The 16127-nt window shown below is 44.8% G+C and overlaps 1 protein-coding gene across 3 annotated transcripts in view; it reads right to left on the bottom strand.

Moving 5' to 3' along the window:
* MED16 (mediator complex subunit 16) overlaps positions 1-16127 on the bottom strand; it is a 132936-nt gene that overhangs the window by 88025 nt on the left and 28784 nt on the right. For all 3 annotated transcript variants that reach the window (XM_056517990.1, XM_056517991.1, XM_056517992.1), the window contains one exon: positions 11726-11809. In XM_056517990.1, coding sequence (XP_056373965.1) covers positions 11726-11809 — 84 coding nt within the window. The remainder of the gene's footprint in view (positions 1-11725; positions 11810-16127) is intronic.

Below are 16127 nucleotides of genomic sequence, written 5' to 3'. Positions count from 1 at the left end.
ACAGTCATTAACCCGTACAGGACCTAGGGCGTATGCATACGCCTTCTGTACCTGGGTCTTAAGGACCCAGGGCGTACAGGTACGCCCGTGGGAATTCCGGTCCCTACCGCGCGCCGGGCAGGGATCGGACTGGGGTGACTGCTGATATCAATCAGCAGGCAGCCCGCGCAAATGCCGAGGGGGGGGTCATCAGACCACCCCATGTCGGCGATCGGCGCAAATCGCAAGTGAAATCGCACTTGCGATTTGCGCAATTCCGGGTCTTACGGGTCACGTGTGACCCGATGACCCGGAGATACAAGGTGATCGGGGGTGTAGAATACACCCCCTATCACCTACTGTATCTATGGGGAGGTGGCGATTTCGCCACCCCCTCAAGAGAGCTGCTATTGGCTGGACGATAGCAGCCAATAGCAGCCGGCAGGGGAGGGGTTAAACGGCATCCTCTGCAGCGCTGACCGTTAGCTGGGTTCAGTCAGCGGTCAGAGCTGCAAGAGGAGCCAGGGACCCCTCCTCTGCCCCATCGGATCGCCTCAGGAGACCCGAAGATTCCCTAGATCAGGGACAGAATCAACAGAGGGAAAGGTAGGGAAATACATGTAAATAAAGTTTAAAAAAAAAGTTAAAAAAATAAACCCCCCCGACCCCCTAATAGGTCTCAAGAGTACGCCTCGTCTTTTTTTAGCGTGACCCGGGCCCTATTAGGGGTTCAGGGCGCTGCTATTTGCCCCCCCTTTTTTTTGGGCCGCAGCGTTTGTTTGTTTTTTGCTCACATAACGGTGTGTGATTACTAATCACACACCGTTATACATAGTTACACCAAGCACTCACTACACACTCCCTCGCCCCCCCCCCCCCCCCACCACACCCAAACCCTAACACCACCCCCCCCCCCCCCCCTCCACTGTAGATAAAAGGCGATGGCTCGCCGGGCATTTTCGGTAGCGGAGGCATACGCTTTTCTTGCCTCCGAATCCGAATCTGCCAGTGAGGACGAGGAAGATCCAACATTCCTGTGTTCTTCCTTGTCCTCCTCATCATCTAGCAGTGATGATGAGCCCCCTGCACGGCAGCGGAGACGCCGCCAGGCGAGGCCACGCACCCCCCCATGAAAGTGCCCCAGTGGCTGGCACTAGTGCGAGTGGTGATGCCGCTCGTACTAGGAGTCCGACCCCCCAGGCGAATTTACCGGAGCTCCCTTCCAGTGAACCTGTCTGGAGACCCCCAGAGGGTTATCAGCCACGGGTTCCGGAGTTTGTTGGCGACTCCGGAATCCGGATTGACACGGCTGGGTTCACTGAATTTGACTATTTCAGTTATTTTTTCAGTGACAGCCTGGTCAATCTAATGGTGGAGCAGACGAATCTGTACGCCAGGCAGTTCATCGCCCACCACCCTGATTCTTTTTTGGCCAGGTCCAATGAATGGTACGCCGTCAGTGCAGCAGAAATGAGGACATTTTGGGGCCTCTTGCTGCATATGGGCCTGGTCAAAAAGCCAAGTGTCAGACAGTACTGGAGCGGGGACATCCTATACCAGACCCCGCTGTACAGTATGGCCATGACACGTAAGCGGTTCAAGGCTATTTGGAAATGCCTTCATTATGCAGATAATGAGGCATGTCCACCCCGAGGTGATCCCGCCCATGACCGGCTTTACAAAGTGAGGCCGGTCATCGATCACTTTGGGGCCAAATTTTTACCACAACAACGGTCCTCAAGCCTGATTGTATTCTGGACTACAATCAGTATATGGGGGGAGTTGATCTCTCAGATCAAGTCCTCAAGCCATACATGGCCATGCGGAAAACACGTGTATGGTACAAAAAAGTTGCGGTCTACTTGGTGCAGGTTGCCATGTACAACTCTTTTGTACTGTACCGGAACGCTGGCAACACAGGGACATACCTCCAGTTCCAAGAAGAAGTCCTAAAGGTCCTGATCTTTGCTGACCGGGAAAGAGCAGGCCGGACTTCCCAAGGAACTGCAGTAATAGGTGCCAGGATCGTCTCAGGCCAACACTTTCCAGGTGAGGTCCTCCACACTGGAAAGAAGGGACGATCCCAGAAAAAATGCAGAGTGTGTAACAGGAGGGGGATACGGAAGGACACCACCACTCAGTGTGACACTTGCCCCGATCATCCGGGCCTCTGCATTAAGGACTGCTTCAGGGAGTATCACACTTCCATGGAGTACTAAATTTTCCCTCTTCATTTAAATTTTCCATAATTTGACCCCAATGTACCAAGTCCAAAGTACATTCCAAATTTTAACCCCATAAAACCACTAAATTGCCAAAAAAAAACTATTTCATTAAAAAAAATAAAAAAATAAAAAACTGATAAGACCTCAGGGGGTATTTTTTCCTAAAATGGGTCATGGGTCACTGAGTCACTATCATCGGGGACTTTTTATGTTGCCTCAAATGCGCAGCGCTCTCTCTCTCTCCACCTGAGCGGGGTGCGCATTTGAGGCAACAGGTTAGGGACGGCCACACACGTCACATTCCCAGAATGATGATTCAGAGCATAGGGTTTGGGGTGGGCATATTTTTTTTAGTTTTGGCTATGCTCTGGGTCATCATTCTGGGAACATATCCTGTTTTATAATTTTATGTCCCACTGTACCCCTTGTTAGTTATTAGTGTACCCCATATAATGCCCCTTGAGGGGGGGTCCCACTGTTCTGGCTCCATAGGCAGCTGTCTAGAAGCTCCAGGCCCCTGACTGCTCTCCTGTTCCTTCGTGACCAGTGAGCAGAACTGATCTACGCCCAGATATGAGGTATGTCCTTACGCCAAAGAAATGTATTTACAATTTTTTTTTTTTTTGCTGTTCTGGCACTAAATGTGACATGCCCCCCCATTTCAGCAAAATGTGACTCCTTCTCTTCTGAGCATTGTAGTGCGTCAGCAGAGCCCTTGACATCCTTACATGGGGTACTTCCATACTCAGAAGAGATGGGGTTACACATTTTGGGGGACATTTTCTTCTATTACACCTTGTAAGAATGTAAAGTTTTGAGAAAAACAGCATTTTAGTAAAAAAAATTTTTTTTAATTAATTTACACATCCAAAGTCGTCAAACACCTGTTAAGGCTCACAGTACCCCTGTTACGTTCCTTGAGGGGTGTAGTTTCCAAAATAGTATGCAATGTGTTTTTTTTTGCTGTCCTGGCACCATAGGGGCTTCCTAAATGGGACATGCCCCCCCCCCCCCCAAAACCATTTCAGCAAAATTAGATTTGCAAAAGCCAAATAGGACTCCTTCTCTTCTGAGCATTGTAGTGCGCCAACAGAGTGCTTGACATCCACATATGTGGTGTTTCCATACTCAGAAGAGGTGGGGTTACAAATTTTGGTGGGCATATTCTCCTATTACCCCTTTTAAAAATGTAAAATTTGGGGGGAAACTAGCATTTTAGTGAAAAAAAAAATCATTTACACATCCAACTTTAACGAAAAGTCGTGAAACACCTGTGGCGTGTTAAGGCTCACTGTACCCCTTGTTACGTTCCTTGAGGGGTGTAGTTTTCAAAATAGTATGCCATGTTTTTTTTTTTGCTGTCCTGGCACCATAAAGGCTTCCTAAATGGGACATGCCCCCCCAAAGCCATTTCAGCAAAATTTGATTTGCAAAAGCCAAATATGACTCCTTCTCTTCTGAGCATTGTAGTTCGCCCGCAGTGCACTTGACCTCCACATATGTGGTGTTTCCATACTCAGAAGAGATGGGGTTACACATTTTGGGGGGCATTTTCTCCTATTAACCCTTTTAAAAATTTGGGGGAAAACGAATTTTAGTGGGAAAAAAAAAAGAAAATCATTTACACATCCAACTTTAACGAAAAGTCGTGAAACCCCTGTGGGGTGTTAAGGCTCACTGGACCACTTGTTACGTTCCTTTAGGGGTGTAGTTTCCAAAATAGTATGCCATGTGGTTTTTTTCTTGCTGTCCTGACACCATAGGGGCTTCCTAAATGCAACATGCCCCCAAAAACCATTTCAGAAAAACTCACTCTCCAAAATCCCTCTGTCGCTCCTTCCCTTCTGAGCCCTCTAGTGCACCCGCCGAACACTTGACATACACATGAGGTATTTCCTTACTCGAGAGAAATTGGGTTACATATTTTAGGAAGATTTCTCTCCTTTTACCCCTTGTAAAAATAAAAAAAAAATGGGTCTACAACAACATGCCAGTGTAAAAAATGAAGATTTTGAATTTTCTCCTTCAATTTGATGCTATTCCTGTGAAACACCTAAAGGGTTAACAAACCTTTTGAATGTCATTTTGAATACTTTGAGGGGTGCAGTTTTTATAATGGGGTCATTTGTGGGGCATTTCGAATATAAAAGCCCTTCAAATCCACTTCAAAGCAGAACTGGTCCCTGAAAAATTTCGATTTTGAAAATTTTGTGAAAAATTGGAAAATTGCTGCTATACTTTGAAGCCCTCTGGTGTCTTCCAAAAGTAAAAATATGTCAACTTTATGATGCAATCATAAAGTAGACATGTTGTATATGTGAATCAATATATAATTTATTTGGAATATTCATTTTTCTTATAAGCAGAGAGCTTCAAAGTTAAAAAAAAAATGCAACATTTTCTATTTTTTCATAATTTTTTTTTATTTTTCACCAAGAAACGATGCAAGTATCAACAACATTTTACCACTAATATAGAGTAGAATATGTCACAAAAAAACAATCTCGGAATTAGAATGAAAGGTAAAAGCATCCCAGAGTTATTAATGCTTAAAGTGAAAGTGGTCAGATGTTCAAAAAATGGCCGGGTCCTACAGTCAAAATTGGCTGGGTCCTTAAGGGGTTAAAAAGGTGGGGCGGTGCAAATAAGGGTGAGGGCCAAGGGCCAGAGACAAAGGGGCGGCAAAATGAGGTATTGCCTAGGGTGACAAAAATCGTTGCACCAGCCTTGGCGGCCATGGCCCGAGCTGCCAAACAGGCAGGGTTCCTGTGCCATTTCAATCCCCTGCATATGAATTGTATCTCTTTTATCACTTCCTGTCAGGGGTGGACTGACACCACCCAGGGCCCCGGACCGAATAAAGCAAGGGCCCCCAGCAAGACTCCACCCCTGGCCCCACCTCTGCCCCACCCCTATTCCCGCCCAGTATGCATATGAATAATTGCCATGGAAAGGAATAGGGGGTGCAGTGCGCTTGAGGCTATGGGGTACTTTGAGGGATGGCAATGCCAATCACCTTAACTACACCAAGGGGGAGATATATCAAAACTTGTGCAGAGGAAAAGTTGTCCAGTTGCCCATAGCAACCAGTCAGATTGCTTCTCTCATTTTTCTGAGGCCTTTTCAAAAATGAAAGCAATGATCTGATTGGTTGTTATGGGCAACTCAGCAACTTTTCTTCTGGACAGGTTTTGATGAATCTCCCCCCAAGTGCCTTAAAACACTGAACTCCTCCTTTTTGTGCCAACTTGGGATCTCTGTCTGCGATACCCAGTCCAACTTGACCCCAGCCTCCACTCACCTTTAAAGGGGTACTCCAGTGGAAAACTTTTTTTTTTAAATCAACTGGTGCCAGAAAGTTAAACAGATTTGTAAATAACTTCTATTAAAAAATCTCAATCCTTGCAGTACTTTTTAGGGGCTGAATACTAAAGAGAAATCCAAAAAAGAAATGCATTTCCTCTGATGTCAAGACCACAGTGCTCTCTGCTGACCTCTGCTGTCCATTTTAGGAACTGTCCAGAACAGGAGAAATTCCCCATAGCAAACATTTGCTGCTCTGGACAGTTCCTAAAATGGACAGAGATGTCAGCAGAGAGCACTGTGGTCATGATGTCAGCAGAGAGCTCTGTGGTCATGACATCAGAGGAAATGCATTTCTTTTTTGGATTTCTCTTTAGTATACAGCCCCTAAAAAGTCATGGAAGGATTAAGATTTTTTAATAGAAGTGATTTACAAATCTGTTTAACTTTCTGGCACCAGTTGATTTAAAAAAAAAAAAAAAAAGTTTCCCACGGGAGTACCCCTTTAACTTTCTGGTACCAGTTGATTTATAAAAAAAAATTAAAAAAAGTTTTTCACCGGAGTACCTGCCTTTCACTGCTCACTACCTGATGGCACAGTCAGATATATAACTCATCTCTGACTGTGTCATAATATAGTGAGCGGTGAAAGGCAGGTAGAAAATAGCAACTAGTCCATTCATAAGCCCCACACTTTACCTTTTTGCCTCCTGCTTGGGTGAGGCCTCTTAGATTTATTACAGAAATAGCACAGCAGCACAGAGTATTTCTGGAGGGAACCGTAGTGAGGCAGACTGTCTGAAATACTCTGTGCTGCTGGGAAGCCTACTCCATCTTCTATCTGCCTTTTACCGCCCCCTACATGATGGCACAGTCAGAGATATAAGTTATATTTCACATATAACTAAGTCAGACTGTTCCATCATGTAGGGAGCGGTGAAAGGCAGGTAGAAGATACATACAATTATACAATTCATAAGCCACCCACCTGGCCAGGCTAGCCTGTTTATGTGTCCATGCAGATGTCGACTGAGAAAGCTGGCAGAGAGATCAGGGCACTTCTTCGGCAGGGCTCTGTACACCGAGGACAGGCAGGGATCTGTACACCGAGGACAGGCAGGGATCTGTACACCGAGGACAGGCAGGGATCTGTACACCGAGGACAGGCAGGGATCTGTACACCGAGGACAGGCAGGGATCTGTACACCGAGGACAGGCAGGGATCTGTACACCGAGGACAGGCAGGGATCTGTACACCGAGGACAGGCAGGGATCTGTACACCGAGGACAGGCAGGGATCTGTACACCGAGGACAGGCAGGGATCTGTACACCGAGGACAGGCAGGGATCTGTACACCGAGGACAGGCAGGGATCTGTACACCGAGGACAGGCAGGGATCTGTACACCGAGGACAGGCAGGGATCTGTACACCGAGGACAGGCAGGGATCTGTACACCGAGGACAGGCAGGGATCTGTACACCGAGGACAGGCAGGGATCTGTACACCGAGGACAGGCAGGGATCTGTACACCGAGGACAGGCAGGGATCTGTACACCGAGGACAGGCGGGGATCTGTACACCGAGGACAGGCGGGGCTCTGTACACCGAGGACAGGCAGGGATCTGAACACCGAGGACAAGCGGGGACCTGTACACCGAGGACAAGCGGGGCCCTGTACACCGAGGACAAACGGGGCCCTGTACACTGAGGACAAACGGGGCCCTGTACACTGATGTGGTGTCCCGGTACCGTATTTAATACGTTACCTTTGTAGAGGTCCCCACAGTCAGAGTCCCTAGGAACGTCAGGGTCCCTCTCCTATAGTTATCCCCTTGTCACCCCTCAGTTAGTCTATGACTATATAGATGTTCTTATAAATATTAGTATAAATGTGTATATATTTAATTGCCTACCTGTTCAGTGTAGCAGGACCTGCGGGTCACGTGATTAGGTTACAACTCTATGGTTTTGCTACAGGACCTTTGGAGGTTTCCATGACGTGTTCACCCACAATGCACTGTAACGGTGAGTGACAGTTGTTATGGACCAATCCAAAACGGCCAGCCCCTGCTCATATACGGGAGCAGCGCCATCTTGATCTCTGTCTTGGGTTGCTGATTCTGGAAGAGGTAGGACCTCCGCAGCTTACAAGACAATTTACTAGGCCAAAGCCTTGCGGCCTCGGCCTCTAACATAGCGGATATACTAAGCAATTCCCCGCTACTCACCGCAAGATCACTGGACCTAAACGCACCCTTAAACCCAGTGGATCAATGCTACAAAATCCCTAAGAAGCTAAATTGAGCTTATCTGATCCCAACCAAATGTCAATCGCTGCTCAGCTATATCTATAGAGACTCTGTTATCTGGACTGTTACTATTACTACATGTACAGAAATTCTTCAGTAAAAGTTCCTGCAAGTTTTCAGTTAACAGTGGTTGTGGACAATCCTTTATTTCTGCATCACCTATTGCTCTTGGGAAGGGTGGCAATAGGCCTATCAAGATTACAGAATTTAACCCGCACCCTGGCGTCACGAGTGACAAGGGTTAACAACGCCCTTTAATATTCTGAACAGCACAGCAACACCCTAACTACACTACACCCCACAAGGCTTTATCCCCCAAGGTTACCACATAGCCTTTTTGGCATCGCACGAACAGGATTCGGGTGTGTGCCTACTGCTGTTGCCACTATTGAAATTGTACTCCCCCTCAGAAAGTAACGGACTGTATTCATGTGTCGCAGACCACATTACAGTGTACAAGAGCGGTGCGTGTGGTGCAAGTTGCAAGGGGGCCACGCAAAAAGTAAGGGGGGAGGCGAAAGAATAATCACAATATTAAATCTCAGCCCGGGACTCGAACCCACACTGGGGTCTCCCATCCACACTACTACCAGGACCTTGCTGTTTAGCTGTCTGCCCCACTTGCTGCAAGATCTCCATAGACCACAATGGGCCTATTGGCTTCAATGGGCAAAAAAAAAAAAACAATCTTATAGATCCAGCCTATTCACTTATACCGACGCTACATAGACGACCTCTTCCTGGTATGGAAAGGGCCCCCACACCTCATCCGACTTTTTGAGGGGAACATCAACCACAACGACTGGGTGATCAAACTTACATCCAATCATTCCAGCGAGAAAATAGAATTCCTTGACCTCGAGATCAGCAATGAAAATGGAGAAATCACAGCAACCCATTTCAAGAAAGTACATTCAAATAGCTACTTGGCATTCGATAGTGGACACTACAAAAAGTGGCGCACAAACGTACCGTTCAGTCATTACAAGCGAATTCGCAAAAACTGTACCAGGAATAACATTTTCGAACAACAAGCCAAAACCCTACAGAACAGATTCAAAGCAAAAGGATACCCTGAACCCCTCCTAAAAGATACTCACTCAAGATGACTGTCTCAAACCAAAAGAACCCCAAACCGTGTTCCCCGACACAACAGAAAACATCTGTTTGAACTTCATCCCCACATACAACTGTGCACACAATGCCATTCGCACAGCACTCAGCAAACATTGGTACATACTACAAACTGACCCAGTACTGAAACCCATTCTTCCGGACAAACCCAACATTACCTTCAGAAGAGCCCCAACCCTACGAAATATGTTGGTCCCAAGTAAACCGAAGCAACAGATCAAACTCAAAAACAATACCAGTACCCTACCCATAAAAGGGAACATGTACATGCGGGAACATAAAATGTCTATGCTGTAATAACATAGCACACAATCAAAAAACCTGTAAAAGCACCACCAATGGTGAGGAATTCCCAATCAAAAGCTTTTTTTAACTGCAAATCCAGCTTCATCATATGTCTGATCACCTGCAAATGCAAGAAGCAATATGTGGGAAGGACAACACAGGAACTCCACTGTAGCCTTAATAAACATAGGAACAACAGTAAAAAGATATTTTTACTTCACAGTATCTCAAGACATTGTACCGAACAGCACCCGGATGATGAAGAAGACCCCTTTACGATTTGCCCCATTGATCATGTACCCAGATTCCCAAAATTATACGGAGAATTCCTCCAATAAAAAAATAGTTTTTTCTTATCTATCCTATTAAACTACCTCATGCAAGCTGGTAAGATACTATGATGTTATTATTTGATGCCCCTACTACTACTACTACGATCTTTTTTCTTTAGTTTTATTTATATTACTTTATTTTTTTTTCTTTATTTTTGTTTACAATTTTTATAGTTCTGATAACACCATTATCCACACAAACACCTAGCTATCCCAAAAAACTGGGTGTCTGACTTATTTCTATGCATTATACCATCTCCTGCTAAATTGTAATGTTTTGCTGCCATCTACTGGTGAACTGTGTAATTTACAACCCCTCCATTCATTCCTATACACCAACAGGACCTGTATAACAGACCCTGGAGGCGGAAGTCACACTCAGCCTCCAATGGCTTCCAGTCCCGCCAAAATTCAAATGTATAATGTGTTAATGTATTCATGTATGTGAGTATATATAAGATGCTTTACCTATACACTGTAACCTGGACCTGAGGAAGGAGGAAGCCCCTACGAAACACTTAGTCCAACACTGTATGTCACTTTTTATGATTAAAGTGGTACTCCACTGGAAGACATTTTTTTAAATCAACTGGCTCCAGAAAGTTAAACAGATTTGTAAATGACTTGTATAAAAAAATGAATCCTTCCAGTACTTATCAGCTGTTGTTATGATCCACAGGAATTTCCTTTCTGTCTGACCACAGTGCTCTCTGCTGACACCTCTGTCCATGTCAGGAACTGTCCAGAGCAGGAGCAAATCCCCATAGAAAACCAATCCTGCTCTGGACAGTTCTGACATGGACTGAGGTGTCAGCAGAGAGCACTGTGGTCAGATAGAAAGGAAATGTAAAAAGAAAAGAACTTCCTGTGCATCATAACAGCAGCTGATAAGTATTGGAAGGATTAAGATTTTTTAATAGAAGTAACTTACAAATCTGTTTAACTTTCTGGCACCAGTTGATTAAATAAAAAATGTTTTCCAGTAGAGTACCCCTTTAATAATAAAAAGTACTACTACTTTACACCCGACTCCTGTGTCATCATGCCGGTGTAGCGTTACAGTGACGCATTTGCATCTTCACTGGGAGGACAAGGAAGCCCCTGCCGGGATTCCCACCTCCCACATCTGTACTCCCGCATTCTTCACCGTCCTCGACAGGACCGACGGCCGGCTGCTCCCGACACACCAGCGACCAGCAACCTGCCCAAAACGATTATCAACGTTGTGCCTGTAATGTAGCGCAACCTGTAATGGTCAGCTGGTCCTGGTCAGCAAATAACCGGCACTATAAAACGCCATCTCTATCTTTTTTTCTCCTATTATCTCCTACCAGATAAAAGTAGTAAATCTACCCCTGCAACAATCACCAAAAAAAACAACAAAATCCTGTCAGAATTCTTAGAAAATATGAATAATCTTACAGGAGTCCTCCCATAATAGGGGAACTACACATTGATCCCTATAAAACAATTCCCATAAAGGATATTTCTCTGGAAGAGTCCAGCTGACTTATCTTCTCCCTAGTTCGTATAGACACGTTGGGATTATAAAATTGTACATACGCTGAGTTTTTCTTACATACCTGTGGTGCTTATTATCAGTTGTATATGCTCTTCCAATGATATATCCTTTATGTAAGATCTTATAAAAAATTGTATATACGCTGTCGGGGAGATTTATCAAAAACCGTCCAGAGGAAAAGTTACCCAGTTGTCCATAGCAACCAATCAGATCGCTTCATTCATTTTTAACAAGGCCCCTGCAAAGTGAAAGAAGCAATCTGATTGGTTGCAATGGGCAACTGGGAAACTTTTCCTCTGGACAGGTTTTGATAAATCTCCCCATGTGTTTTTTTTACATACCTGTGGTGCTATTAACCTTGTGTTTATGCTCTTCCAGTGATATTTCCTTTATGGGAATTCTTTAATAGGCATCAATGTGTAGTTTCTAAGACGGATGTATTAAATCCTGACAGGACTTCATTGTTTTTTTTTGCACGGGTTGTTTCACTATGTTTATTTGACTATTAAAAGTCAAGTTTTACAGCACCTTTGTATGTAGGGATGTCTTTTTGGGTCCACACCCCTGTTAAAAAAAGGTTCTTAATCCCTAAAGTAGTTTTGGCAAAGCTTTTCATGGAGTCCACTAAACTCACCGTGTGCAAGATTTGCAGGCTTCAGTGGGAAATGTTCCTAGATGAAGTCTTCTTAGATGATCAATTTTTGGTTGGGTGGGTAACCTGAGTAGAATACAGAAAAAATAAGAAAAACATCAAGTGTGTACATGGAAGAGTTCACTTAAACCAAAACTGAAAAGATAAATGTATCAAATCTTTGTTCAGAGGAGCAGTTGCCCATAGTAACCAGATTGAGTTTTACAGTTTTAAAAAGGCCTCTGAAAAATAAAAGCTGGAATCTGATTGGTTGCTGTAAGTAGACTGCTACACATTTTCTTTCCATAAGTTTTGAGAAATCTTCTCCAACCATAATGCATAAGTAATGTTGGCACATGGCAAAAGTAGTATTCCTTGCACTGAAGATTTCGCAGATGGGTCATACCAATTTTTAACCCCTTGGGGACCGAGCCCAGGTAGCTAACACCATCCTATTTTTTTTTTCTGTCCCTGCCTATTGCACATCTATCCCTAACCCCCTCCCTGCTTAAAATTTTTATTTTTACTATATTAAAAATGCCTTTTGTCTGCCTGGCAGTGTGCTCACTACTGGGCAGACTTCCCCAGCAGGCACCACGTCACTGATGCCTGCTTGGGGGGGGGGGGGACTTCCGCCCTTAGTTCATCTACACAGGGTGCCTCCAGCTGTTTCACCACTACAACTCCCAGCTTGCCCTGACATCTATTGGCTGTCAGGGCATGCTGGGAGTTGCAGTATTGAAACAGCTGGAGGCACCCTGTGTAGATAAACTATTAGTTAGTTACAAGCGGCGCTGCGGCGCTAGCCCCCCCCAATGCCACTCCAAATTCAGTCCTTTTTCAGGCGTGACGTCATGCCAGGCTGCAGCCGGCCACTAGGAGGGTGACCCCTAGTGGCCGGATTTTAAATGTAAATGAAACCTTTTTAATGAAAAAAAAAAATAATAATAAAAGTATATTAGAGATATGTTGTAGTACATAAGTACTACAACATATCAAAAAATAAATTTGGTGACAGTGCCAATTTAAGGACCAGAGCATTTTTTGCACATCTGACCACTGCATTAATAATTCTGGAATGCTTGTACTTATGAATTTGATTCAGAGATTGTTTTTTTTTTTTTGTGACATTCTACTTTATCAGAGTGGTAAATTTCCGTCGATACTTGCATCATTTCTTGGTGAAAAATTCCAAAATTTCATGACAAATTTGAAAATTTAGCAAGTTTTCTACTCACCTCCCCTCGGTAGGAAGGAAGGGTGAGCTGGTCCGGGCCATCTATGCTGCAGGGACCGTCCGGTGGGGAGGGTTAGTCGTTCCGGGCTGTCCATCTTCACCGGGAGGCCCTCTTCTACGCTCCGGGCCGGCCCCGGACTAGTGACGTTGCCTTGACGACAACGCACAGGGACGTTCATGAGCAGGGACATCCCTGTGCGTCGTCGTCAAGGCAACGTCACTAGTCCGGGGCCGGCCGAAACAGAGAAGAGGGCCTCCCAGTGAAGATGGACAGCCCGGAATGACTAACCCTCCCCACCGGACGGTCCCTGCCGCATAGATGGGCCGGACCAGCTCACCCTTACTTCCCACCGAGGGGAGGGGAGTAGAAAACTAAAGGGGGGGGGGGGTCTGGATGATGACGAAGGCCCAGCAGTGGTCTTAAACCTGCGGACCTCCAGATGTTTCGAAACTACAACTCCCAGCATGCCCGGACAGCTGATGGCTGTCCGGGCATGCTGAGAGTTGTAGTTTTGCAACATCTGGAGGTTCGCAGGTTGAAGAAGACCACTAAGGGATTGACAAGCGGAGAGTTCACTCGAGTATAAGCCGAGGGGGCATTTTCAGCACAAAAAAATTGTGCTGAAAAACTCGGCTTATACTCGAGTATATACGGTAAATTATATATTAATTCACATATACAATATGTCTACTTTATGTTGACATCATAAAGTTGACATGTCTTCTAAAAGTAAAAACATCAGGGGGCTTCAAAATATAGCAGCAATTTTCATATTTTTCAAGTAAATTTCAAAATCTGAATTTTTCAGGGACCAGTTCAGTTTTAAAGTGAATTTAAGGGTCTTTATTTTAGAAACACCCCATAATGGACCCCATTATGAAAACTGCACCCTACAACGTATTCAAAATGACATTCAGTAAGTGTGTTAACCCTTTAGGTGTTTCACAGGAATAGCAGCAAAGCGGAGGCGAAAATTATAAATCTTCATTTTACACACTAACATGTTCTTGTAGACCAAGTTTTTTTTTTTTTACAAGAGGTAAAAGGAGAAAAAGCCCCACAAAATTTGTAACCCAATTTCTCTCGGGTAAGGATATACCTCATATGTGGATGTAAAGTGCTCTGTGGGCGCACTAGAGGGCTCAGAAGGGAAGGACCGACAATGGCATTTTGGAAAGCAAATTTTGCTGAAATGGTTTTTGGGGGGCATGTCACATTTAGGAAGCCCCCATGGTGCCAGAACAGTGAAAAACACTCCACATGGCATACTATTTTGGAAACTAAGGAACGTAACAAGTGGTACAGTGAGCTTTAACACCCCACAGGTGTTTGACGAATTTTCAATAAATTTGGACATGAAAATGAAAAACTATGTTTTTAACTAAAATGCTTATGTTACCCCAAATTTTTCATTTTCACAAGGTGTATTAGATGAAAATGTCCCCCAAAATTTGGAACCCCATTTCTCTTGAGTAAGGAAATATATCATATGTGGATGTAAAGTTATCTGCAGGTGCACTAGAGGGCTCAAAAGGGAAGGAGCGACATTGAGCTTTTGGAAAGCGAATTTTGCTGAAATGGTTTTTTGGTGGCATGTCTCATTTAGGAAGCCCCTATGGTGCCAGAACCGCAAAAAACACCCCACATGGCATAATACTTGGGAAACTACACCCCTCAAGGAACGTAACAAGGGGTCCAGTGAGCATTTACAACGCACTGGCATTTGACAGATCTTTGTAACAGTGGGCTGTGCAAATGAAAAATTTTATTTTTCATTTTCACGGACCACTGTTCCAAAAACCTACAGTAACCTGTGGGGTGTAAATGCTCACTGTACCCCTTATTACACGTTCCGTGAGGGGTGTAGTTTCCAAAATGGGGTCACATGTGGTTGTTTATTTTTTTGCGTTTATGTCAGAACCGCTGTAACCAGCAGCCACCCCTGTGCAAATCACCAGTCTAGGCCTCAAATGTACATGGTGCACTCTCACTCCTGAGCCTTGTTGTGCGCCCGCAGAGCATTTTACACCCACATATGGGGTATTTCCGTACTCAGGAGAAATTGTGTTACAAATTTTGGGGGCCTTTTTTTCCTTTTACCTCTTATGAAAATGAAAATTATGGGGCAACACCAGCATGTTAGTGTAAAAAATAAAAAATCTTTACACTAACAGGCTGGTGTAGACCCCAACTTTACATTTTCATAGGGGGTAAAAGGAGAAAAAGCCCCGCAAAATTTGTAGCGTAATTTCTCCCGAGTACAGAAATACCCCATATGTGGCCTAAACTGTTGCCTTGAAATACGACAGGGCTCTGAAGTGAGAGAGCGCCATGCGCATTTGAGGCCTAAATTAGGAATTTTCATAGGGGTGGACCTGGATGCAAGTGTTACACTTGCCTCCTCCACCAAAAATACTGTACGACAGTTTTCCCCATACAGGGTGCCTCCAGCTGTTGCAAAACTCCCAACATGCCTGGACAGTCAATGGCTGTCCTGCAATACTGGGAGTTGTTACTTCGTAACAGCTGGAAGCTCAGTTTTGGAAAAACTGACGTACAAGAGGTTTTTAATTTTTATTGGGGGGGGGGGGGCAGTGTAAGGGTGTAGTGTATATGTAGTGTTTTATCCTTTATTATGTGTTAGTGTAGTGTTTTTAGGGTACATTCACACAGGCGGAGGTTTACAGTGAGTTTCCCGCTGCAGCGGAAAATTTGCCGCATTTCAAACTTGAAGCTGGAAACTTGCTGTAAACCCCCACCCGAGTGAATGTACCTTGTACAAAACCACAACTCCCAGCATGCACTGACAGACCCTGCATGCTGGGAGTTGTAGTTATGCAACAGCTAGAGGCACACTGGTTGGGATTGTGAAACTCTGAGTTAGGTGTTTCTGCACCACTGTCTGTTTCCCAACCCAGTGTTACCCAACCAATGTGCCTCCAGCTGTTGCAAAACTACAACTCCAGGATGCATGGTCTGTCAGTGCATGCTGGGAGTTATAGTTTTGCAACAGCAGGAGGCACACGGGTTGCGAAACATTGAGTTAGGTAACAGAATGTTTCCCAACAAGTGTGCCTCCAGTTGTTGCAATACTACAACTCCCAGCATGCCCAGACAGCCGAAGGGCACGTTGGGTGTTGTAGTTATGCAACAACTGGAGAACAGTT

The sequence above is a fragment of the Hyla sarda genome, chromosome 1, assembly GCF_029499605.1.
Source record: "Hyla sarda isolate aHylSar1 chromosome 1, aHylSar1.hap1, whole genome shotgun sequence".
NCBI lineage: Eukaryota > Metazoa > Chordata > Amphibia > Anura > Hylidae > Hyla > Hyla sarda.
The sequence above is the reverse complement of the archived record's forward strand: the minus strand, read 5'-3'. Positions and strand labels throughout refer to the sequence as shown.